Source organism: Eschrichtius robustus, chromosome 3 (assembly GCF_028021215.1).
Source record: "Eschrichtius robustus isolate mEscRob2 chromosome 3, mEscRob2.pri, whole genome shotgun sequence".
In the NCBI taxonomy this organism is placed as follows: Eukaryota; Metazoa; Chordata; class Mammalia; order Artiodactyla; family Eschrichtiidae; genus Eschrichtius; species Eschrichtius robustus.
Window position 1 is genome coordinate 5,045,286 of NC_090826.1, and position 25,469 is coordinate 5,070,754.

The 25,469-nt window shown below is 44.5% G+C and overlaps 1 protein-coding gene across 3 annotated transcripts in view; it reads left to right on the forward strand.

The window, feature by feature from the left end:
* Positions 1–286: 286 nt before the first annotated feature.
* Positions 287–25,469, forward strand: part of CAMTA1 (calmodulin binding transcription activator 1) — an 894,089-nt gene continuing 868,906 nt past the window's right edge. Inside the window, exons 1-2 of one of the 3 annotated variants that reach the window (XM_068538797.1) lie at positions 292–410; positions 12,272–12,435. In XM_068538797.1, the coding sequence (XP_068394898.1) occupies positions 386–410; positions 12,272–12,435 (189 nt within the window). In that variant the 5' untranslated portion in view covers positions 292–385. Of the gene's footprint in view, positions 411–12,271; positions 12,436–22,479; positions 22,490–25,469 lie in introns of those variants that run through there. The other 2 variants (XM_068538799.1, XR_011073449.1) reach the window with 2 other exon arrangements.

Sequence of the window (25,469 nt, forward strand, 5' to 3'; positions counted from 1 at the left end):
TTCCTGATTGGGCAGTTCTTTCGTGCTCTGGCCACTGGAAAGCTTTGTTTAGGTCTGGAAGGCGGGCTTTCCTGGGAGTGGGTGGGGAGGGGGCGTTGATTCTTGACCAATCCTTTCATTCCGTTGGGTGGTGACTAGCCAATGGGCCGGATGGATAGGACGCTCCTCCCGGAGAGTAGTGAGACCCCTGGTGCGGGGCGATTGGTGGCGGGAGCGATGAGTGGCAGCCGCGCGGCCCAACGGGCTCAGTGCGTGGGCCGCGGGGCGGGGCCAGGGCGGGTGCGCGGCGGCGGCGGGGTGGCTGGGCCGGCGGCGGCGGCGGTACGAGGCGCGCGCTCGGGGTCCCGGTCGCGAGGAGGAGGAGGATGTGGCGCGCGGAGGGGAAATGGCTGCCGAAAACAAGCCGGAAGGTAAGAGCCGGAGCGTGAGGGCCCGGGGGTGGCGCGGCGGGCGGCGGGACTCGGCCCCGCCGGACATCCCGGGCATCGGCGGCGCCGGGCGGGAGCGCGGGGGCGCGGCGGCGGCGGCGGCGGCGGCGGCGGGCGGGCGCCCCGGGCCGGGGAGGGGGCGGCGGGTGGGGGGGCGGAGCGCGGCCGGGTCCTGAGGTGACACGCGGGGCGGCGGAGCGCGGCGCCGCACACCCCCACCCGGGGGCGGGCTGGGGCCGGAGGGGCGGGGGGCCGGCGGGCGGGGGCCGGGCCCAGCGAGGAGGAGGAGCCGCGGAGGGAGGGCCGGCGCCTCCCCCACCCGGACCGGGCATCCCCGCCGCTCCCGGGCCCGGCGCGGCCCCCGCCCCCCGCGCCGGGCCCGGTGGGGGCCGCGGGGCGGAAAGTTTATCCTCCTCAGGCCCCCTCCGGCCCCGCGCCCCGCTGCCCTGGACCGGTCCCCGTCGGGGCACGGCCGGCGCTCAGCCTCGCCGCCCCTGGTTCTCGGCGGCGGGGCCGGGCAGTCTCTGTCCAGCCTCACCCTGGAGCCCCGTGGGCGCCTCCCAGAGCCGGCGGGGTCCCCGCGCTTCTCCCCACCAGGGGGACCCCCTCCTGCTGAGCGTCCCCGGGCCGAAGGGCCTCGTGTGACCCCTCCCCCTTCCGTTCCTGGGAGGGGGCCTGCGCAGCATCCCCGCCCCTAGCAGTCGCTCCCATCCTACTCTTGCCCTCGCACCCCTCGCAGCCAGGAGGGTGGGGTCTCCGTTCCTGTGGCAAGTGATGCTCTCCATATTCCCTTGCCCTTTACCTTCTGTGACCCTGATCCTCCTTTGGTAGAGGGGTCCGTATCATCCTCTCATCCTCTGTGGAATCTTTTGGTGCCTCTGCACACCATCTATTGACCCTTTTGTCAGGACAAGGGGACTCGGGCTCCCCACGTTCTTCTTCCCTCACCCAGTGGATAGTGGGGGCCTGTGCAGCTCTGAAGTCATTTCTAAATAGGAAAGCACATACTTCGTACAGATTATGCACGCTCTCCGCACACTTTCCTGGGTTAGGGTGAGCTCATTTCCTGAATACCCTTTGAGTTGCCCTCTCTCTCTTTTGGGAGGAACTGGACATTCCAGTGCCCCTTTCCCCATCTGTCTCTCTCCCCTGACACGTCTCTCTCCTTGGAGTTTCTCGTCTGGGTGAGGGTGGTTGCCCCATCAGATGTAGGGCCGGGGTCCCGGCAGTGACGGCCTGTGTCTGAGGGAAACGGGTCTATTTTTGCTTCCAGTTCACTCTTGCTCTTAGGTCGGGGCAGCATTCATCAGTTGACGCTACCCTCCCCCCACCCCCAGAAAGAGGTTCATGTGCCCTTGGCTTTTGGTGTTCGGATTACTGTCTTCTGTGCAGTGAGAACCAGACTTCGTACATCCTACATTCCAGAGACTTTGAACCTTCCCTGGAAATAAACTTCCCATTTCTTTTTTAAGAGAGCTCATATCCTCCTTATGGCTTCTGTTTCCCAGTCAGCCATATTTAGTGAGCCTGTTACCTTGACTTTTTCTAATTTTCTTAAATTGTATTCATGTTGGCTGGGTAAGAAGAAGCCATATGCCTTTCCATCCAGAAAAGGGAGTGTAGACACCCATGTCGCCCACATGCCATTCGGGAAGAGGTTGCTGGTGTGCTCCTTGTTGTACTAGAACCTTCCTTGGGCCCTGGTGTTGTCTCTCGTGGGATCCGAACATTTCTTTCGATCTTATAGGTTTCAGGTGAAGGGGAAATTTAGATGCTTTCTGTTTTTTTGCTGCTCTGGTTCCCTTTTGGCAAAAAATGATACTATGCATTTGTTTATATATATATATACGCACATAGGCATGTATTTATATGTGAAATCACATTCGTTACCTATACACAGGAAGTTGGAAGGGTTAGGTGACTGACTGTCTGTACATCTTGGGTGTATATGGGGACCTTGACGTGTAAGGACATAGCTGTGTATCACTGTTGTTGGTAACCCTTCAGGCTTAGAGGAATCAGGAGACTCATTGATAAATGGCCAATTCTTAACCACTCTTTTCTTTGTCATTTGTACTGTACTGAATAAGCAGAATGACATCCTGAATGTCCACCAAGTCCCTGAATACACAAAGTGTAGAGGGCTTGCCCATGTGCACCAAAACTTAGGCATTCTGAATTTAGGGGTGGTCTTCTCTGCTTGGTTCTTCACGGGGTGAAAAGTTCCCATCTTGACTTCTTTACTGCCGTGTAAGAGAGAGAGATTTCATGTATTTTGGGCGAAGGATAGGGGCAGGTGAGAAGAATATGTGTTTCCGTGACAGAACTAGGAATGAATGGCCATAAATATGTCACTGTTTTATTTTGGCCATTTAAATAATTGAGAGAGGTTGTGCACATTAGGAAAAGGTACCTTTGGGAAGGCCTGCGACACTTTGTGGAAGGGTGGGAGGGGTGATTCTCCAGGTTCTCTCTGAGCATCACAGTTGTGTATTTGGCCATTTCCGCTTGGCTCTGGGGCCCCTCCCCCCTCCCTCCCATAGCTGGAATGGCTGCTGGGTGCCTCACTCAGCAGCCCCGTCTTACTTTGGGACCGGCCGAGTGTGGAGCCCCGTCCTCCCCGACAAGCTTTGTCAGGACTGCGCTCTTGGACCTTGAAGCGCTTTTCTAGCGACGAGACTCTCCACCTGGGTTACTGAGTCCGGGGCAAGGTTACCGGGAGGATTGCTCAGCATGAGTCGTTGACTTCACGACTTTGCCCCTCAGTCAGTATTGAGTTATCCAGTGGATATCGTACCCATTGTCTGAAAGTTGTGCTTTTGACCTCAATTTCCTTTTTCTTTTTTGTTTTTAAAAGTTTTTATGCTATTTCTTTTCTGCCTGCATCTCTATTCAGTTGATGGAATTGTGTCTTTTTAGGGTGTAGTATTAACGACCCTGGGAAAACAAGAGTTGACTATCTGCTGTATATGTTGGCGTGTTCCCAGTAGAGTCCTCTCTCTTCCAGTGGTGGATCCTCTCCTGCCCTTCCCTGTACCACCGACTGCCTTTTGGATTTTCCCTGCCCACCAGGGTGCTCCATTCCATGGGCAGTAGAACGAAAATGGTAAAGGTTAGAGGGACACACCGGAGGTTAGTGTGCAAAGTTCACGTTCCTTTCTTTGAGCTTGATGCAGTTGTGCTTTCTGTGTCACCTGTCCCCGTAGATTATTGGAGATCAGCTTTTCCTCTTACTCTTCCAGTGTGCGGTCAGGTAGACAGGTTCTGTTCTCTTAATGACTTTTTTATATCTTTCTGTTAGAGCATCACTCTCCCCTGCCCGCAGTCCCCTCTCCCCTTACCCCCAGCTTTCTGGACAAGGTTGGGTGACCCACGGGACATCTCTTCCCTGGGCTTTTTGAAGACCTGACTTATCCTGCGCCTGGGAAATGTTGGGTTTCTTCATCTCATTGTTCAGTGGATTCAGAATGTTGACGTGTTCGCGGCAACCTCTGCTCACGGTCAGATTGGGTCAGATTTTCCTTTTCCAAGCAGTAGGGTTGCTCTTGCCTCCTCTTTGAGACATCTTTATATATCCTGCTTATCCACGTTTTTCCATTTCTTTAGTTTTTAGGCTTTCCTCTTAAAATAAGCTATTCTTTAGAGTCAGGTGGCATTATTTTAGCTCTCTGTTTATGCTGGGTGTGGCCCCTGTGCCTGGTGGGATTATATTTCTTTCTGGCTGCTTCTCAGTTGGCCCATCTTCTAGCTTAACATTTCTTTCTTCCCTTCCTCATTCCTCTGGGCCATTCTTCATTTCCCATTTCCTGTGTTTTGGGGAAATACATCTTTGTGTGCAGTTGTACTTCTTTCTAATTTCCTTTTGGAAAAAGCAACAGAAGGTGATTCTCATGTTCTCTTCCTTTCCCCTCCTAGTTGTGCGCATTGCCTCCTCTGTGGGACCTTTGAATTTGGCCTTTTGGAGAGAAGTTGTTTTTACATCCACGTTCCCATCACTGAGTGCATTCATCCTGGAGACCTTCATTCGCTGAGCTTGTATTACGTGCAGGGATCTGTGTGTGCATGGGGGGGGGGTCATGTGACTCTCCTTGAGACCATAGGGGTCTTGTTAGCCTTTTAGTGCGAATGACATTACCATATATCTTGTGCTTGTCTTTTTATGTATTCATGTAAGGAATTCTTTTCTGAACTTTGGATTGTAATCTTACAAAGAGATACTCTAATAGTGTACTATCCCATTGAGCTTTTTCCTGTCCCTGCAGGAGTCGGGGTGGTGGAGGGGGTGGAGGGCAGACTGGGAGAAGCACTCAACAGCCTTCCTTCAGGCTGTGTGTGGGGTGTGTGTGGGTGTGGGTGTGTGTGTAGAAAGAGTAGTCAATCTTCTTCCTAAATGTCTAGGTATAACTTTTAGGTCATTTAAGTATATGTTGATTGGGATGCTTGTATAACATTTGAACAGCAGCATAGTAGGAATTGTATAGAACATGCAATCAAATACATCCTTTATAGAAGGAAGTGATGATAGAAAATTTTCTCTTATGATTAACTGGTAAATTTCATATTATCAGATAGTAAGGACTGTATGCGCTGCTGGTAGATTTTCGCTGCCAGGAAGTGTTATATCTAAATTTTACACCTAATTGTAGTGACCATTCTTAGGCTAGGTATCTGGTATACATATCACTGCTTTTGTTTATTATGTGACTTTTAATTCTTTACACTTTTTATTGGTACTGTTATTTGTGTCTTTTCTTTATTTTGGTAAATAGCCTTATAGTATTTTGGGGTGTAGGTTTGGTGTACCTAATGATGACAGTAATGATAAAGAATTAACCTGAAATGCACTTGTTCTTTTCCTCCTATGTTAAATCAGATTTCCCCTCTACAATATCTATAGAAACCAATTTTGCTAGTATTTCACTCTTAAGAAGAGCTCTTGTTTAAGATTGTTGTAGTATGGGGTTTGCCATTGTCCTTTATCTGTGTGAATATGTGACTGAATATTTTCTGTGGGGACAAGGTGATGTGTGTTTCTCTTGTATTTCCATTATAACAGATCATTTTCTAAAATGTTCTGTATCTTCTAGAATCACTTACCATGACCTTTTTTTTTCTTTTTGATGTTCTAGATGACTTAAATCCTACCTCCCTTTCTTCCCACAAGGTTTGTTTATTGCCCTTTTCATTGTTATTATAAAAAAAAATTTGTAGATCTACTGTATTTATAGCTTTTCTGTCATTCAGTAAAGAGGGATGCTCACCATTCTTTTTGTCCTGTAGTAAGAGGCAGTGTTACTTCTTGAAGGGAGATGGAATGGGATTTAAGCCACAAGGTAAGGGGTGAAGGTAGTATTTGTAACTGGATAGCATCCTCGGTGAAATACTGTGTCCTTTTGGTGCCTGGGCCTCCCTGTGTAGAATTTTGGAAATTTTTGTTTTTGCTGCATTTAGCCAACTTCTTTCTGTTTCTTTGGCTTGGTAACGATACACCTCTTTGGGCAGAGGCAGCAAGTATACTATTGATACTTCATTTGGGGCCTTCATTCACGAGGTAGTGTGGGGTCTTCTAATATCACGCTGCCTGTCTTAGTACCGTCTCTGGTCTTTGGTGTCTTTGAGGGTGAGGGCAGGAAGTGTTCTGGCTCTGCTTCTATGTCCATAGAACATGAGTTAGGATGCATGGTCATTCACCCCCTATTCCAGATTATAGTGTGTAATCTGTCTTTCTTTTCTTTTTATTTATGTTTTGAATACCTAATCAGGTTCAGGATATAGTTGATCAGACGCTGTTAGATCCCTGTATCTTGTGCCATCCATGGATGTCGTGGCCATCAGTCCTGCGATGAAGATGTGTTACCATTCTGTCATTAGAAGGAGGGACTTGTAAACGTATAGATGGTCTTCCATCCTGTGATATTTGTCATGTATTTGTAAGGAGAGTGTTTCTCTGTATATATTGACAAGGACAGCCATCCTTGAATTTTTTATATGGTGGGACGAAGTAAAGGGTGGTTTTTTTTTTTTTCCCCATCAGTATGCTGGCTGTGTATTTCTAAGGTTCTATTGCATCTTTCTGCTTTGAACGCCATTGCTTGTAGAAGGTCATGGGCCTCCTTGTGTAAAGATTGGTAATGCTTCCTGAGCATTTTTTAGTTCATTACCCTGGACTAAAAAAGAAATATTATGTACCCCACCGCAAAGAGAGGCCAAGTGTCAGCCACATTACTTCCCTTTTCACTTTTTTTTAAGAGGGCTGTTCATTTACTTTCAGCTGATTGACATACCGTAAGCTGGAACGACCAGAGATATTTTTGAAATGGTTCTTCTACATTCACCCCAATGTTTTGCTCATTCTTGGTGGAATTGCATGTTCTCTTCCACACGAGTCCCTCATTTGGAAAAGTGCAGTCCCATTTTATTTCTCTTTTTCAGATTTAGCCAGGCCCTTCAAGACATGTAATGAACGTATGCCTTTCTGAGCCTGTTAGGAGAGGGTATCGGCAGGGGAGGAAGATGTCCTGGTTGGGGCTGGATCCCTCACTCTGCTCTCTGCAGTGTGGCTTTGTACTTACAGGTGCCCGATGTGACGTGCCTTCAAGTAAATGTTTGGGGCTGAGTTCTGAACAGTTTTAAACACGTCACCACCTGGACACTAATTAAGTGGCATTAATCTCACCCGTGATCTCACTTCCTAATGTCACCCAAAATATACCCCCCCCCCACCACCGCCCAAATCTAAAAACAGCACTCATAACAAAATCCCCAAAAAGGAAACCACGAAGGCCGGCTCTGACCCCGCCTCCTCTGCGGCTCAGCTGCTAGCTTTGGACACGTTGTTAGTCGCTCCTTTTTGCATAGACAGCCTTCAGTGGGGTTGGCAGGTGACACAGAGCGTTCAGTCATTTAACAGACCATGCCCGTCTCTCCTATCTTTCTTTCCTTAGCAGTTACCACAAGGTAAGATCATGTATTTAGTCACTTAAAAACACTTGCCAAGTGGATGATTTTTCCTCCTTTATTTCCACCTAACCATTAGAATGAATACTGGAATTTGTCTTCTCATGGTAATAGTGAATTACTGTGTCCCTACTTTTGTGTCCAACATCTATGAGAAAATGGGGCACTAACTCTCTGAAACGGCCATCCGACTCACCAGGACTCGGACCTTCTCTCTGTGGCCTGCACATCATTGCGGAGATGACTTATAACTTTCAGCTAAATCTAGTGTCTGTAACAAGTGATAAACCAGATATTTAAGTTTATTTAATCTTTTTTACAGCATATGTTTAACAGTATGTATCTGTGTTATATCAGAATGATATGCAGATACAGCCAGAGGTACTCCTGCAACTAAAAAAAAAGAAAGAAAGAGAGAAAGAAAACAAAGCTTTTTTCTACTTTGAAAACCAGGTACTATCTTTTTTTCCTTCATCAGGGTTGATTTAGATTGCCAGAAAGCATTTCTGAGGGTATAGCAATACAATCAAGAGTTAGTCTTTTTAAAACTTAGATCTGGTTTTTAATTCTTAGCTGAAAAGTTATTCTTGAGGAGGTATGTGCCCCACTGGTTTTCTGGGGCACAGGGATATCAAACCATTTGGAAGCAATAAAAAGAAATTGGTACAAAGTGGGAAGTTATCAAAGAGAAAGAAAAGATGCGATAGTGAAGAAATTACCCATTTATTTTTTAAAAATAATCTCAAAATGATGACTGTGAGTGTAAATTCAGATATCCTAAGGAAAAAATGGAACGTTGGTCTGGTTACCATGTTGAAATCGGCAAATATACTTACTGTATGAAGAACCGTCCCCAAAATGGGGATGCTTAGAAGGTAAAGAAGTTGATGGGATTGGTTATTTTAAAATGTTAAGTGTTTTTTCTCTTTTAAAAAGTAATTGAAATAGAGTAACCCTTAGTGAAGAGAATGTAAACTTTAATGGAAGTTCAGCAGAATGAAACATTTAAAAAGTGAAATTTGAAGATAAGGATTTTTTATTGTGAATCCACAAGGGGGTAGTGATGTTCTATCAAAGATATTTGTGGTGGAAATGTGAGATGATCTCTTTTAACATTTTAGATTTACAGATAAAACCGGTATGTTTGCATTTTAACTTAATAAGATCTTTTTAAAGTGTTTATTGGCAAAATTGTTTACTGCTTAAATTAAAAAAAAAAAAAATCCATTTTGGGTGAATGGCTATTTTAAGCCACGTGAATGGTAAAGAAGAGAAAATGTCCCTGTAGTTTTGTGCTCTGGAGAGGTGATCGAGGCTCTGAGGGTCACTTATTTTCTAAGACTGTAATAATCTTAAATTTCCTGGGAAACATTAGGAATCTAGGAATCAGTTATTCAAGTGTCCTGAATAATAGGATTTCAGTAAATTGTGTCTAAACTTCATAGAAGTTTGTATTACTAGTTGTATTTTAAGTTCTGTCAAGAGATGAAAAATGTGAACAGTCCACAGACTAGCTGTTCTTAATAGTTCTAAGCAAATCAAATTTTTATACTCTTTTTTTATTAGTTTATATTACATCATTAGATAAAAGCATTTTTTTCCCCTCACATAAAAATTCCAGTAGCTTGCCTGAGGTCACTGAGTCCCACCCTGTTATATTCAGAATTGTTTAAAAATTAGGCATAGTTTGGCAATGCCAGATAGTTTTTAGTGAAGAGCTAAAACTATGTTGTGTGCTCTTTTTTGAATGTGATGGCACACGGCGGGAGGAAGATTTAAGATGCGAATGAGACTTTGTTCTTATTTAGAGACATAGCTAACCATACTTTAAAAAAAATAGTAATTTTAACAATAATATGAAATATTTCCATGGTTTAGAAGTTATGATTGTTCATGGCATATACATTGTGTATTTTTCATATTTGGCCTAGGGAAAAGGTTGTTAATGTGGTTCTTCCTCTTTCTCTCTCTTCTCTCCCGTTTTTTCCCCTTCCCTTGTTTTGAGCAAGGGCTCTTTCTATCTTATACCCTTTATTAAATGACTAGTGGTTTAACATCCCCAAAGATGCACTGTTTCTTCACAGCCTACCCTGAGCTCTGCTGGGAGCTGAGCTATGACGTCAGCGTTTTCATTCATGAGTTTGGTTCTTCCAAATCTCTTCTCTTGTTCTGTGTTCCCAAGCTGACTTCTGGCACATGGACAAATCAGTTTACCATCAGCCCATAAATCAGCGATAAAAGGTAAAACAAAAGATAAGATACTGGAGTTGTTTCAACAGAGCTGGAGTTGCTCATGCTGATTTGCATCAGTGTAGCTTGGACAAGGTTTCTGGCGAAACAGATTGAATCCTAAAAACAGTCAGTTTAATTATCTCATGATTTTGTGGATTGAGCTGTGTTGTGAACATATTGACACTACATTTTTGTTCTCCCATGAAGTTCAGGGTGCTGTGCTGTAGCTCCTTTATTATAAAGTTGCAGCATTTCTGTTGTAATTTGGCTAAATCAGAGGATTCTACTTTATTTCAGAGAGGTTAGGCCTGCAGATTAAATTATATTCTATGCAAATTACTTTTGGAATACATTTGGATTTTTTTTGAGGGGGGAGGGATTCTCTTGCTCTTGAAATATTTTAAATAACTATTGTTTGATACTTAGAGTTTCAATATGTTGTGATTATAATTATGTAACTGGCATGGCAGCTCTTGTGTCGGAGTTGGGTTTTATCTTCCTAGATCATATACTCCTGTAGCTGTTGACTCTAGCTTCTCCTCCAGGGAGGTCACTGCTTGTAATTTAGTGCTGCGTGAGAGCAGTTCTTGAAGAAATCTTGTTTGGAGTTTGCCTCTGCAGGGCCGCGTTGGAGGCTGAGCCTCTGGCGTCTGGCATCTTTCGGGCCTCCTGTAGTTGATGAATGGTGAGCTTTAAAAAAAAGTTAATTTTCTCTGGTTTCTTGGGGGTTTGTTGACTTTCCAGTTATTTAATTGCCAAGAAACATCTACAAGTAAAATGTGTTATGTTTAAAAATCATTTTGGCTCAGTTACAGTTTATGGTTAGAGATGATTCGAATTGCAACCATTTTGATTGATACCCAGTGTTACTCCTGAGATGACTTTTTAAACCTCCTGACAACTCAGAGATATTGTCTTCTCCCAGCCTTAAATGAAATGAGAGCTTGGTGTTCCTTTAGGTTGAGCCAGGTTTTCTGGTGGGGAACAGAGATTTGTGGTCTGTTATTTAGCTTTCTCCTTTAAGTAGATGCTCTGAGAAAAAAAATGAGAGCAAGTAGACATGCATAAGCATTTGAAGCTGACTTAAATGACATTTATTATTTTCTCTAAGAACTAAATCATTTTAAAATTATTTAAATACAATCTCCAGGAAGGAATCTAATTGTAAATACTATCGAAGAAAGGAATATTTAATGGTAGAGGGTTTCCGTAAACACTCAGTCATTTTCAAAACGGTGTTCTACTGTGTACTGCTGTAGGATTTATGAAAAGTTATGGGTTTTGATATCAGATTTCAAAATGTTGGGCAGCCTAGCTGTAGTGCCAGCAATATCATTTTTGTCTTACCCTGAACCAAACAGTGCTAGATGAGTCCTCTGGCCACAAAGGCTTAGGTTTCCTGTATGGCTTTGAGAACAAGTCCACTGTGGTTCCCAGCTCGTACTCTTCTCTTTCAGTAGCCAGGAGCACTGGTGAACGGGGAGCAAGGACCCCAGCTAGAGGTGTATTTTCTGCTGTGCTTGCTGCCACTTCTGCAGGCCGGATGCTAGAAGCCTCTCTCCCTGGCCTCTGCAGCCTTCTCTTCCTTACCAGATCCTACTTCGTCACTCTTGATTCTGGCTCAGCATCTCATCTTGCTTTTCCTAGGCTTCTGCTCTCGTAGAATGAGTTAGTCGGTCATAATTTTACGGGGATTCACGTGTTGGGTAGAGAGTAGTCCTAGTGACAGCCTCTAAAGTTCCTTCCCAATCTGACTTATGATGCTAAGAAAATGAAGTTGCATGTGTGGGATTTCACTTCATGACTTGCTGTGCTGGTGTGCAGCTGTCTTATTCTGTGTAACTCTCTCTTTCCCTTTTGAGGTACTTGCTCCAGGTCAGGCCGTCTGTGTACGAGGAATTTGAACTATAGTCACCGAGGTGCCTCCTTTCTGGTATACAGAGAGGGCTTAATTTTTTAGGTCTAACACGTTGCGAGTTAAAAATTGCAAAAGAAATTGTTAAAGATGCACAGCACAAAAATGTTCATTCTGCTTAGTTATTCCCTATGACACATTTCAGGTCTTTATTCTAATATGGATGAGAGTTTATAGTGTTGGAAAAACAGACTTAAATAATACACGATTACAGATGCAAAAGTGTCTGCTAACCTCAGACATTTTATGTTTAAGGTAGTATTATTTACATTCATTTAGCTTTATTTCCTGGAGTTGATTAATATAACTGTTATTAGGATGTATCAATTGCTAGACTCTTCCTACTAAGAAACTCTTGTGGATTGGGGAGTTCCGGTGAGTCCACTGTGATTGATCATATAGCATCTTCACTTGGGCGTACTCCCTGGGCTGCTCCAGGCCTGGCGTTTGGAGATACCTTGAATATAATTTAGTTTTTGAAAGTTTCTTTCATATTTAAAGATACTGAGGGGCAAGTTAAAGTTCCCGGTGTTCTTGGCAACATTCTCTGCCTTATCCTTTCTGTCTCTGCCATTATGAAATGTGCTGGCTGAATCATTTGCTTTGACAAAGCTTCTGATGGAGGTCTCTTATTTAATTTTATCGGTAACAGGCTGTTGTGCTTACAAAGAGAGCTGTAACAAGCGGAAGGTGGCGAGTGGGTACTCAACATTTTTGAAGTACTTGTTTTTCTTCCTAGGGGTCCTCCAGAAATTGATCATGGATTACTTGACCAAGTTCAAGGCCCAGAGATTTATTCCAGGCACTCTGGGAGGCGAGGACCATCAGTCTTTCTCCACTGAATTTGATTATTCTACAGATGACCCATTGCTGCCCGTATGGGTGTCTTCTGATGCAAATCAGGTGATAGTGGCAGCCTTTCTAACTGGGCTGGATCTCCTTGACAGCCGGTGTGTGTCCTCTGCCGGTATTTTTAGGCTCCAGCCTCCGTGGCCGGGGCCGGAGGAACCGAGGACGGACTTAGCCGCCCTGGGGCTGCTCCAGGTGGTTGCGGGTGTTCTCTGCCGTCTCCCCTCCAGCGCCTTCGGCACCGCCTTGTCGCTTGATGACAGAGCCTAGACGGAAATCCCTGTTTAACACAAAAGAATGAAAAAGTCATGGCTTTCAGAGCACTTTTAAAGATAAACAGTGGTGAGTGGGGATGGTGCACAAGGCGTGAATGTACTTAATGCCACTGAATTGTACACTCAGAAAGGGTTAAAGTGGTACATTTTAGGTTATGTGTATTTTTCCACAATTAAAAAAAAAACCCCAAATGGATTTAAAACCCAATGAGAAAAGTAGCTATAAGGAGCTAAAAGTAAATGTGTGGCAATATTTTCATTACACTAAGTTGGCAGGTTGTGCCTTAAATAAAGCATCAAAATCCCCCCCCCCAACCTATCCCTGCATGCGTGCGTGCACACACACACACACACACACACACACACACACACTAAACGAACATCAGATGGCTCTGAGGTTCATTTATATAGAAAGTGGACACTAGGACACTTGATATCAGGGAGGGGAAGCAGGCCCTCCTTTAGTTGGAGCCGTTTTTCTTGCAGGGAACACAAGCCACTTAGGTTAAGTGAAGGTGGTTTTTGTGTAAGAAGAACAGAGGCCATCTCAGCCTCCCAGGACGGAGACTGCAGTGAACTGGACAGTCTGGGAGCTGCACCTGGAGAGCCTGGAGTGGCCTTTTCCTCTAGAGCCCCTGGGGCTGAGCGGGGGTCATGGCTCTGCCGGCTCCCCTCTCTGCCGCTCCCCGTTTCTCCTTGCAGACAAGGCTTCTCACTCGCACGCAGCCTCCTTGCCGCACCGTAGTTTGCACGCAGTGGGCAGGGGTCCCGGTCATGGCTTCTGCGCATCCTGACTCTGGTTCCAGGGCTCACCGTCATCTGACTCCAGTCTCTATGGCGTGTGTTTAAAATACTCCAGACGGAGGGTTGGACTGACTCCTCTCAGCCACTTGCTTTGTTTCCAAGGCTGGGCGTTCACCCCGGTCCGGTGCACGCTGAGAGAGGGCTGGTTAGGGTTGCTGGCCTGCTGATCACCTAGAGGGGCTTAAGGTGAAGGATTGTGGGAGAAGGGGACTGTAGCAGGGGGTCCTGACGCCTTGACCTCTGTCTCCATCAAACAGTGTAAAAGAAAGAATATTGACTCCAAAATGGATTTCTCATGTCCCCTCGCTATAGCGAGTAAACTTTTTGCAGAGAAAATGTTCCCTGTGGCTACAGCTATGAGGCGGGGCATCCTCAGCCAGCCAGCCCACTTGTGTGTGCAGCAAGTCAGCAGTGGGTGTAGCAGCTGTCCCAGGGCTCGTGCTTGGAGTGGTGGTGAAGCAGCCGGGACACGTGGGGACCTGGTGGTCTGGCAGCCATTGCCCTGGTGGTTCTCAGGGAGGACCAGGCAATTTGAGGGAGGCCAGTGTCTTCTGAGGTGTCCCACGGTTGAGATGCTTGGGACCACTAAACCTGGTTTAGTGCCTTTCCCCTTCTTGTGGACCACTAAACCTGGACGGTTGGAGACGTTGCCTCTGAAGAGGGGGTCTGGAGGGAGGAAACGGAACAGCCTCTGTCTTAAGCACATGCGGCTACCTGTATGCATACTTGTTTGGCTTTTCCTTCGTATCCTTCCTGCATCTAATCTCAGGTTTTTCTTGATTTCTCATGGTAGGAGGAGGAAGTAAAATTATAATAAACAGGTAGAAGGCTGAAAGCAGTGGTTTGGAGGTCTATGTAAAAGGGCTAGTAGCCAGCACACCATTGAAGTCTGTGAATATACAGCTGCTTAGTAATTGATGTTTCATAGTGATGACCTTGAGTGTATTCACAGAAGCAATACTAAGTATGCTCTGCTTAACAAAAGAGGAAAGTATATAATGTTTTAAAGATACATAAAGGGATTTGATTCCTTTTTGATAACAGCTGTACTGAGGTATAATTCATATAACATAAAATTCACCCTTTTAAAATATACAGTTAAGTGGTTTTTAGTATATTTACACAGTTGTGTAACTATCACCACTATCTAATTCTAGAACATCTTCATCACGCCAAAAAGAAACCTCTACCCGTGAGTAGGCACTCTCCTTTCCTCCCTCTCCTCTGCTCTAGGCAATTAGAAATCCACTCTCTGTCTTTATGGATTTGCCAATTCTGGACATTTCATATAGATGGAATCCTACAATATGTGGCCTTTTGTGACTGGCTTCTTTCCCTTAGCATAATGTTTTTCATCCACGTTATGCTGTATATCAGAACTTCATTTCTTTATGGTGGAATAATACTCTATTATACAGATATACCGCATTTTATTTATCTGTTCACCAGTTGGTGGACGTTTGAGTTATTTCCACTTTTTGGCTACTATGAATAATGCTGCTATGAACGTTTGTGTACATGTTTTTGCATGGACATGTGTTTTCAGTTCTCTCCGGTGTACACCTAGGAGTGGAATTGCTAGGTCATATGGTAACTCTGTGATTAACTTTTGAGGAACTGCCCGACTGCTTTCTAAAGTGGCTGCATCATATTACATTCCTGCCAGTGATGTTTGAAGGTTCCAATTTCTCTACATCCTTGCTGGCACTTGTTGTTATCTGTCTTTTTGATTACAGCCATTCTAGTGGCTGTGAAGTGGTATCTTATTGTGGTTTTGATTTGCATTTTCTAAAGGCTAATGATGTTGAGCATCTCTTCTTGTGCTTATTGGCCATTTGTGTGTCTCCTTTGAAGGAATGTGTATTCAAGGCCTTGGCCCATTTTTGAATGGAGTTGTATGGTTTTTGCTTTTGAGTTGTAGGCATTTTTGATATATTCTGGATATCAATCCCTTATCAGATGTATGATTTGCACATATTTTCTCCCATTCTGTGGATTGTCTTTTCACTTTCTTGCTGGTTTCCTTTGAAGCACAAAAGTTTTAAATTTTGATTGAGTTCAGTTTATCTGTTTTTTCTTCTGTTGCTTATGCTTTTGCTGTCATAATTAAGAAATCATTGCCTAATCCAAGGTCATGAAGATTTACACCTATGTTTTCTTGTCAGAGTTTAGTAGTTTTAGCTTTTACATTTAGGCCTCTGATTCATTTTGGGTTTTTGTATGTTGTGAGGTAGGTAGGCTTCCAGCTTCATCTTTTTTTGCATGTGGATATCCAGTTGTCCCAGTACCATTCGTTGAAAAGACCATTCTTTTCCCATTGAAGTATCTTGGCACCCTAGCCAAAAATCAGTTGGCCATAAGTGTGTGGGCTTGGTTTTGGAGTCTCATTTCTAATCCATTGATCTGTATGTCTGTCCTTATGCCAGTACCACACTGTCTTGATTACTGTAGCTTTGTGGTTAATTTTTTAAAAAAAATTAATTAATTAATTTATTTTTGGCTGTGTTGGGTCTTCGTTTCTGTGCAAGGGCTTTCTCCAGTTGCGGTGAGCGGGGGCCATTCCTCATCGCGGTGCGCGGGCCTCTCACTGTTGCGGCCTCTCCCGTTGCGGAGCACAGGCTCCAGATGCGCAGGCTCAGTAGTTGTGGCTCACGGGCCTAGCCGCTCCGCGGCATGTGGGATCCTCCCAGACCAGGGCTCGAACCCGTGTGCCCTGCATTGGCAGGCAGATTCCCAACCACTGCGCCACCAGGGAAGCCCCCTGTAGTTAATTTTTGAAATTGGGAAGTGTCTGTCCCCCAACCGTTCTTCTTTTTCAAGATTGTTCTGAATATTCTGGGTTCCTTGATTTTCCATATAATATCCAGATCAGCTTGTCAATTTCTACAAAAAAGGCTGTTTTGATATTGATAGGGATTATATATTAAATGGGTGGATCAATCTGGGGAGTTTAAATCCTTTTTATGGATCTGCTGTTTGGGAACTAGTCCTGCCTAACTCAAGCACCCAAGCATCTTGCCTTAAAAAAATTGTTGTTTAAATTTATTAATATAGTAGGCTGTGTTGTGGAAAAACCTAATTCCCTGTGAGGCTGGAATTGGACTTTTCAGGTTCCAGGAGAGCAAATAGTTACTCATATAGACTGTATAGGTTGGCTTCTTGTGTGTGTGTTCTTTTGACGTGAAAGTTTGCTGGTGCCTTGCGTGTTTAGAAAAAATGTGGTCTTCTGGTTAACACTCATTCTGATTAATAGAGAATGAACAGATTCCATTCATGAATATTTGATTATAAAAGAGTTAGAATATATTACAATAATGTGACATTAAATTTTATGTAATTGTCATTATTATTATTATTGGAGGTGTCAGAAATTATTTTAGGATCTTGTAGTCCTGTGGAGGCCATGTGACTATCAGTTACTGTTACACTCTTAAGGCAGTTCATTTACTCAACACATAATAATAAAGTGCCAGGCCCAGAGAAGGACAGTCATGGTCCCTGTCCTCACGCAGCTGACAGGGAAACCAGCGTTAATCAAGGTGCCATGTGTGATTACAACTGATACACCGCCCTTGCCTTCCTAGTGCTGTATCACGTCCATGCTGTGCAGGCGAGTGTAGTGCATCAGAAAGGGATTTGCTCATCTGAAAGCTTGGAGGAGCGTTCTTGAGCTGAACTCTGAAGGAAAATGGGAATTAATTGAGGGAAGAGTGAAGGAAGGAAGTTTTAGGTAATCGGATGGCTGGTTAGGGAGATACATGGGGATACTGTGGTTATATCTGGCTGTTTGTAGCTTTTGAGGAGTCCCTGAAGCCTTGACTCTGGTCTTTACCCCTTAAGTGCCTTGTGACTTTGAGCAAGTAACAACCTTTCTGAGCTTATCTACTTACCATTTTTTAATCTTATGAGGCAGTGTGTAGCCATTTTTATTTAGAGATACTCATTGAAAACATATAGAAATCTAGGCTTTTGATTGATTGTATTTATATAATTCAAAAATAATTATTTTTTCATGACCCTCTTTGGTTGTTTACTTAGAAGTGCAATGCTGATAAATTGAATATTTTTCTGAACATTTGTCCTAGTCTCGGAAATTAGGATTCACTTCTGTTCATAATACTCCAGAAGCTTCCAGCCTGCAGGGGAGCAGATATGGATGTAACTGAGTCAAGGCAGGTCATAATGAATGGTGTAATCATGTGCTGGAAGGAACTGGGAAGACTTCTGGAAGGAGGTAGAATTTGACCTGGCATTATTGACAGGCAAACATGATGGTTTGATGAGAAATTCCAAGTGGAGGAAATGGAGCAAAGGCACAGAGCCAGGAGTACCGGGGAGGCTGGGGTTCCTGGTGCATGTGGGTAGATGATCCTGGCAAAGTAGGTAGGGGTCGGGTTGTGGGGGCTTGGAAAGTCAGACTGAGGAGCCTGGCGTTTATTCTCTCTGCTTTGGGAGAGGTTTTTAGGGTTTTTGTTTGTTTGTTTGTTTGTTTTTTTTAGCGGAGGAGTGGGATTGATTGGTTAGTCAGTTCTCCTTGAAGGTGCTAATAAGGACCACCTGTTTCCTGCTCCAGCGTCCTCTCCACTCCAGCTGTGGTAAATGTTTTTAGATTCTGGTTGTCTCAGGGCACCATGCTTTCTCTTGGTTTTAGGCCTTGCGCATTGTCATCGCCTTGGCTTAGAAGGTGCACTTTCCTCTAAAACAAATACACACATACTTAACACATATGCTCTGTTTTGCTGCCTCTCCTCGTCCTCTGGGTTTCTGCTTAAATAACACTTTTCGGACTAAGCCTTCTTGACCTTGCCTCTTTTCAGATTGGGTTGTGTGCCCTTCCCTGGTGCACCCATAGTACTTTATGGTTTTCCTCGTCCTAGCTCTTTCACTTGTGTTGAACTTGCTTGTTTACTTCTCTTTCTCCTTCAGTTAGATTTACACCTTTAGTGGTCAGAGGCTTGAATACCTGGCACCTGGGGTGGGCTTAGTAAATGTTTGTTGGTTGAATGAATGAGCAAAGAGGAAGGACTGGAGTTGGGAGACAGTAGCTCCTGGCAGGAACGTCTGTAGCAGTGGGTTGCAAAAAGGAGCTGGTGCGACTGAGCTGTATGTGTATGTGTGAGAGAGGTACAGTTTTGTGCCTGACTGACCGTGGGCCTTGAGGGATGAGAAGAGTTGGGGGTGACTTTAGCTTGCGAACCTCAACAGCTGGTGTTAGTGAGGCCGTTAACTGAGGGAGGGAGGAATAAGGAGGGATATGTTTTGGGGAGACTGGATGCAAATGTTATCGGTTCTGTTCTGGGTGTAAGTGGGGTAGCGTTAGCATGTATGCGTACAATATGACATTGGGAATGTGGATCAGAGATGAGGGAGTCATTCATATCACCCTGTTTTTTCTCTTCATTGAACTTTCAGAGGGCAAGGGAGCCCTGGTGATGGAGTCCATAGAGGTCAGCCTCCCTGGCACAGGGCAGGGTGGAGAAGGGTGGTGAGTAGACCTGGAGGGGCAAATAGAGCCTCTGGCAGAGTATGTAAGTTTCATGAACGTAGAACCTTGATTGTCTTGCTTGTTGCTATTATACAGCTCTGTGCCCAGAACAGTGCCTGTTGGTTGAAAGAATGAATCAGTTCAGATGAATTAGGAGTAGAATTCATAGTAGTGTGTGAAATTGTCATGGGAGAAGAGAAGGGACTTGTGGGCAGAAATGTGGTGAATGCTTCCATTTAAGTGTCACCAGAGAGGAGAGGACCAGAGGAGACTGAGGAAGAATGGTCAGAGAGGTGATAGAACAAGAAGAACATAAAGTCAGGGATGCTTAAGTGCAAAGGGTTGTAAGGAGGTTATCAGTTGTAATGCTGAGAGGTTGAGTAGAATGAAGACTAAGAAAAAGGTACTGATTTTGTCAATTTGATAGTGAGTTGAGAGGATGAGAAAGAGGTAGTGAGAGAGTAGACAATTCTTTCAAGGGTTTTGGTGGTAAATGCAGAGTGCTGGTAAAATGATAGTGAAATGATTGATCAAGTCCAAGGTGAGAAAAGAACTCACTGGGCCCTGATCAGTGTATTAGTTACCTTTGCCGCTGTAACAAATTACCACAAACTAGGACTGTGGATCAAGAGAGCCCTTCTCACAGTGGAGTGTGTGAGCTTTTGCGCGTGGACAGATGTCTTTGGCCTCCGAGAGTGTCTTGGCGTTCTTCCTAGTTCTGGCTGCATTTGGATTAGGTGAGGCCCCACGCGGCCAGGCTCCGCTCAAGGGGACGCCTCATTGCTCTGCTGTGAGACACAGTGTCCTCCTCCCTTTCGGTTTTTTTTTTTTTTTTAAATTTTTATTTATTTATTTATTTTTGGCTACGTTGGGTCCTCGTTGCTGTGCGTGGGCTTTCTCTAGTTGCGGCAAGCGGGGGCTACTTTTCGTTGCGGTGCGCAGGCTTCTCATTGCGGTGGCTTCTCTTGTTGCGGAGCATGGGCTCTAGGCGTGCAGGCTTCAGTAGTTCTGGCTCGCGGGCTCAGTAGTTGTGGCTCGCAGGCTATAGAGCGCAGGCTCAGTAGTTGTGGCGCACGGGCTTCAGTAGTTGGGGCTCGCGGGCTCCAGAGCGCAGGGTCAGTAGTTGTGGCGCATGGGCTTAGCTGCTCCACGGCATGTGGAATCTTCCTGGGCCAGAGCTCAAACCCGTGTCCCCTGCATTGACAGGCGGATTCTTAACCACAGCGCCACCAGGGAAGTCCCCACCCCTTTGGTTTTGATGAGGTTTTAGTTTTGGGGCCGTAGCAAGTAGTGATAGGTGATGGGTGGTCTGTGGTTCATGGACTAAAAAATGTTTGAGAAGCACGGAAAATCTTTCTACCAGATCAACATCCAGACTTGTGTGTGTGTGTAGCTGTTGTGTTGCTGGCCTTTCCTTTAGGATGTTGAACTCCCAGCTTGGATTACTAGGTATTCTTCCATGTTCCTCGTGTGCTTTGGCTTTTCTGTCAGAGCAACTTGTGAACTTTTTCTGCCCCAACTTTTGTGTTGCTTCTTTGTGGAGAAGCGTTATTGCATTATTAGGGAGGGAGCCTGTGTTCTGTGGGAACAGCCCCGGAGTCGTGTAGGGAGACCTGCTCCTGGTTCTTGCTCTGTCCCCTCCCAGCCTGTGGCCCTTGGCAAGTGTCTCTGCCTGTGCCTTGGTGCCTTTTCTAGAACAGACATCATGTCTGCTCTGCTGCCTTCTGGGGCCAGAATAAGATTTTAAATGTGAAAATGCTTGTTATATGTACATAATATCAAATGGAATGCCTAGCTTGTTGGGTTGATATTTTATATCTCTCTTTGAGTAGTTAAAAAAGTTATCAGTATTAGTAATGATAAGTGCTGAGACAGTGTAATTTTAAATTTCATATAGTGTTTTTTTTTCTGAATATGTTCTACTAGAATCTATTTATACAAGTGAGGACATTTAATAAGTGCTCTTTGATTATTTTCAGAGTATTGAGTATACTGGCTTCCTAGCCAAATTAAGTTTATAAAAATTCTAATGATATTGCGATTCATACCTAGAAAGAATTTTTTTTTTTTTCATTCTGAAATCAGTTTAAATATGCTTTACATGAATCTCTGGTAATAGTGAATCAATTAATGTGATTTCTCAGGTCATAAATCAGGCTTGATATATTGTAGTATTAGTTCCTGTATTAGCGTCTTAGCCCTTCAACTGTTTTGTGGTTTGTTTTAGCAACTTGTTTGCTTTTGAACTCAATTCTAGGTGTTGAACTCAATTTGAGAGCCTAAAATGGTTTGTGCCCCAATTACCTTAGAGGTTACTGCTTCACTTTCTTACTGCGCTGGCCCCAGTAGTAGGAAGTCAGCCACCTAGCAGACGTTTTCCTTTTAACTTGAGTACACACTTTAATTTTGTCTCTATCCCATAGGAGTATTGGGAGGGTTATTATAGTAGCACTTATGATATATTTTGAACTTCTTGAAAAGAGGTAATACATGAGCACAAAATGTTTTTGTACTATACCATGTAATTTTTTCCCCCACTAACCTTTTGTGGTTTGTGTTTAGGGTGCATGTTGGCTTTCTAGTCTCAGAGGTCATTAGCCCGGTTTTATGGAGGCCTCCAGAGCCTGGTCTCTGACAGACCCTGTGTTCCTCTTTGTTGAGCAGGCCTGTGCTCTCAATGGTAGCATTGGCTCTGTTGTTGTCTGTGAACATGGTAGAGTATCTTCACCCCCTTAGTTCTTCTTACTGGGTCGAAAGTAGCTTTTGTCTTACTGCTTGATTGTTCAGGTTCCAGAAGACAGGTGGCAACTTAGGGTGGCCTTAGGAGAGGGAGACAGAGGTTCTTAAAAAGACTGATGGTCTTCAGTAAATCCTACCACCACCAGGGCAAGAGATGGGACCATTCTTTTCCCTTTCCATGAACTTCTGGGAATGCCATTCGTCCATGAATTCAACGAATATTTGCGCTTCTATTATGTGCCAGACATTAAGTACCAGAAAAGCCAGACATCCCTTCAAGGATGCCCTGGATGTTGTCTTATTTTGAATATGTTAGAAAAATATTTATCGGAGTAGAAAAACTGCTAGATTGGGTTTAGATGCTGAATGGCCTTAGGGATTAAAGGTGGAGGTTGTAGGTTTAGAAGGTATTTCTGAAAGGAGTGACTCTTCTATAATTAAAAAAAAAACCAAACAGTTACAAATGGCATTGTGGCAGAGACTGCTAGCTGATTGCGAAACCTATCTCCTCTTCCTGGGCAGGTAGCCAGACTGCATTTCCCAACCTCCCTTGCAATTAGGTGTGGCTCTGTGGCCATATCCTAGCCAATGGCGTGAGAGCTGAGAAGTGTGCCACTTCCAGGCCTGGCCCGTAGCACCGTCCGGCTCGGTTATCCGTGTCCTTTCCCTCTGCTGGCTGATGCAGAAGAGCCCAGTGACGTAGGAAGGCTCCTGCCATGAGATGGAAGGAGATGTGGGGCCCGAGCCGCTGCTTGGAGGAGAGCTGCCTCCTGATCTACTGTTTTGGACTTTACACGAGCAAGAAGTAAATATTTATGGTATTTGAGCCATGACACAGTTTGTTCTAAGAGTTAGCCTGCCTAACTAGGCACGATGCCTAGAATGCTAGGCAGAACTGGTGAGTTTAGTAAAGGTGCTGAGAATTTCGGACTCTGCCTTAATTTTGATTATTTGTATGTCATGTTATATGTAATGATCAGTGAATTTCAAGGCTCAATTTAAAACTATGTGACAAAAATCTTTTTAATGTATCACTTCTAATTGATATAACTGGTTTATTGCATTCAATGGGGCATCTCTCTGCCTTTGTTTTAATAAGCTATGTGGTGGGTCCTCAGGTAGCTTTAAAGGGACTCTATGGAGACTTAAACATTGTCAGTCCTTATTTCAAAGAACTGTAAATATAGTTTTCATCACGCAGCTTCTCTGTCCAAAAGCCAGTAATCACTTCTCATTATATAGCATTTTGTTTCATTTATTCCATCATCCAAAACTATATATATACATTTTTTTTTTTTTTTTTTTTTAGTATATAAAACGAATGTGGCTATGTGTAACCGTCTGACCTAGGTTCTCTGAAGGGAAGCAGAAATGGATAAAACATATTCCATGCCTCCAAGGAGTTTGTGCTGGTACACAGATAGTTACTAGGTTTCCATACTGCTCTCATCTCCTCACTTCAGGCTTTAATAAATCATGTATTATTTCTTCATTACATTTTTTTTCTTTTTTTTTTTAGTATTGTCTCCAATTAGATACACCTTTTGAAGGCAGGGAATACTTTAAAGAGCTTGTGTGTCCTCTCTTGGGCACTTCTAGCAGACCCTGGACACTGTACTTAATTGAGTAACCATCCTTGTAGTTTCTCTTGCTTTTCTTGCTTGGATATTCTGGTATAGTTTTGTATTATAGTTTGTGTTAACAGACAAAAGTACTTTCTCAGTCTATTAGGAATCCATGGAATTGTGCAGTCAGGAGTGTTGGGACTGGATCTTTTAGATCATCTAGTTTCTGATAGTCTAGGTGGGGCCATGAATCATGGGGGTGTCTCAGAGGCACAGGCTCAGGCACCACTCAGACCTGTGAGTCAGAACCTGCAAGAGCCTCAGATGACCCACATGTGCATTAAAGTTGGGGATGCGCTGCTCAAGGTCAACCTGTGATTTTATTCTCGAGAAAACTGGCAAAGTCAGAGAGTTAGCAGAGTCATACAGCTGTTTGTTTCAGTGGCTCCCATCCTTGGATACACCTTGGGATCACTTGGGAACCTTTAAAAAATACTGATGCCTGGGTTCCATCTCCATACATTCTGGCTGAAGTGGTCAGGATTGCAGCCCGGGCATCAGAATTTTAAAAATCTCCCTAGATGACTGAAGTGCAGCCACGCTGAGAGCCACTCAACCTAGTTAACGAGAGAACCCGGGTTTCCTGATGCTCTAATCAAGTAGTCCCTTTGCTCCACACATGGATGTGCTTTCAGAAACAGAGCTCTCCCTACCTGATTTTTCATCGTAGAGCGTCACTCCGTTTTATTTCCTTCACAGCGTTTATCCCACTTACCACCTGCCTCCCCCACTGGCATGTACCCCATGAGTGTGGGACCTTTGTTGGTCTTGTTCACTGCTGGGTCCCAGCTCCTAGGACGGTGTCTGGCACATGTGAGGTGCTCCTTTCATGTGTGTAGAACACATGGAAGGAGTTATGATAAAGATGGAGGCTTCCGGCAGGAGGGAAATACAGGCTATTCAGACAGCACCAGTTGGGCTGCTCGCCTCAGTCAGCGGGAGGCTCCCGAGGGAAGAGAGGTCGGAGTCAGACTTGAGAGCCAGCCAGGGAGGGCAGCATGAAGACTGGAATCCAGAGCTGGCGTTAGAGCTTGTACTTTTCCCACTCCACCCTTGTCTGTGCACAGAGAGCTCAGCTGTCTGCCCCGGCCTTGTCAGCAGGCAGTGGTGGGCCTGGCTCAGGACCCCGTGGCTCCAGATCCTCAGACCCGTGCTCCTCTCTGCACTCCAGTGCCAGTCTGGCTTTCAGAGACAGGTCTCAGGGGCCCTGTGAAAGGAGCTAGCTCAGAGGCTGGCCCCTGGGTACTTCATACAAGGTAGCCATTGCTTATGTGAGTTTGCTTGTTTCGCCTTATTTGCTTTGAGAACATTGTGTTTTTTAGGGTGGGATGTCATTTGATTTCACTCTCAAGTTATGTGAGTGAGTTTCTTTCCTGCTTAAACGAACTATTAAGACTTCACTTATTACGCTAGTGCTATTGAGAAATCATGGTTGGTTGTTCGTGATATTTCTGTTACATATGTTGTTTTTAGCGTTTAATTCTTTCGATTTGTTATATGATATGTTTTACCACTAAATTACCTGTCATCAAACTTTGAAGTCAGGTGTAAAAGTTCTTTTTATGAAGTCATTCACTAATGTGTTCCACTGTACATTAGTGGTTTTTAAAACTTTTGAGGAGACCATTGCGAGATGTCTTGATCCGTGGTAAACCTAAGCTATCTTGTTTTTTGGTAATAGGAAGCCAGAAAATGTAAAGTCTTTAACGTAAAACATTCTTTTTAACACCGTAAAATTTCACGTTTCAATTTGGAAACCACATTAAGATGGGATGTTGCATTACTGTGCTGAGAAGGCTGTTGCTGGCGACTCTCAAAGATGTTGCCTGAAGTCTAGAATCCCACATTCGGTCAGGGGGAGAGACTAATGTTGAATTTTCCAAAGGAGCATGAAAGCTGAGGTCAGTCCATGGTTCACGGGGAGAATCCTCAGGCCCAGATTGCTAATCAGTGGTTACCACTATTGATTAAATCAAGCAGAAGAAGGACAGTAAAAGTACTGGAACAAGAATTTTCCAGAAACAAGAAATAAATGATTAGGAGCTGATGGTTATCCTGGTAGCTAGGAATCACATTGTGGAGAAAGACTTGTTCTGTGGTGAAGCACTCACTTCCCGTGGCACTAAGGGAGAGGAAAGTCAGAACCTCAGGGGAGTCAGC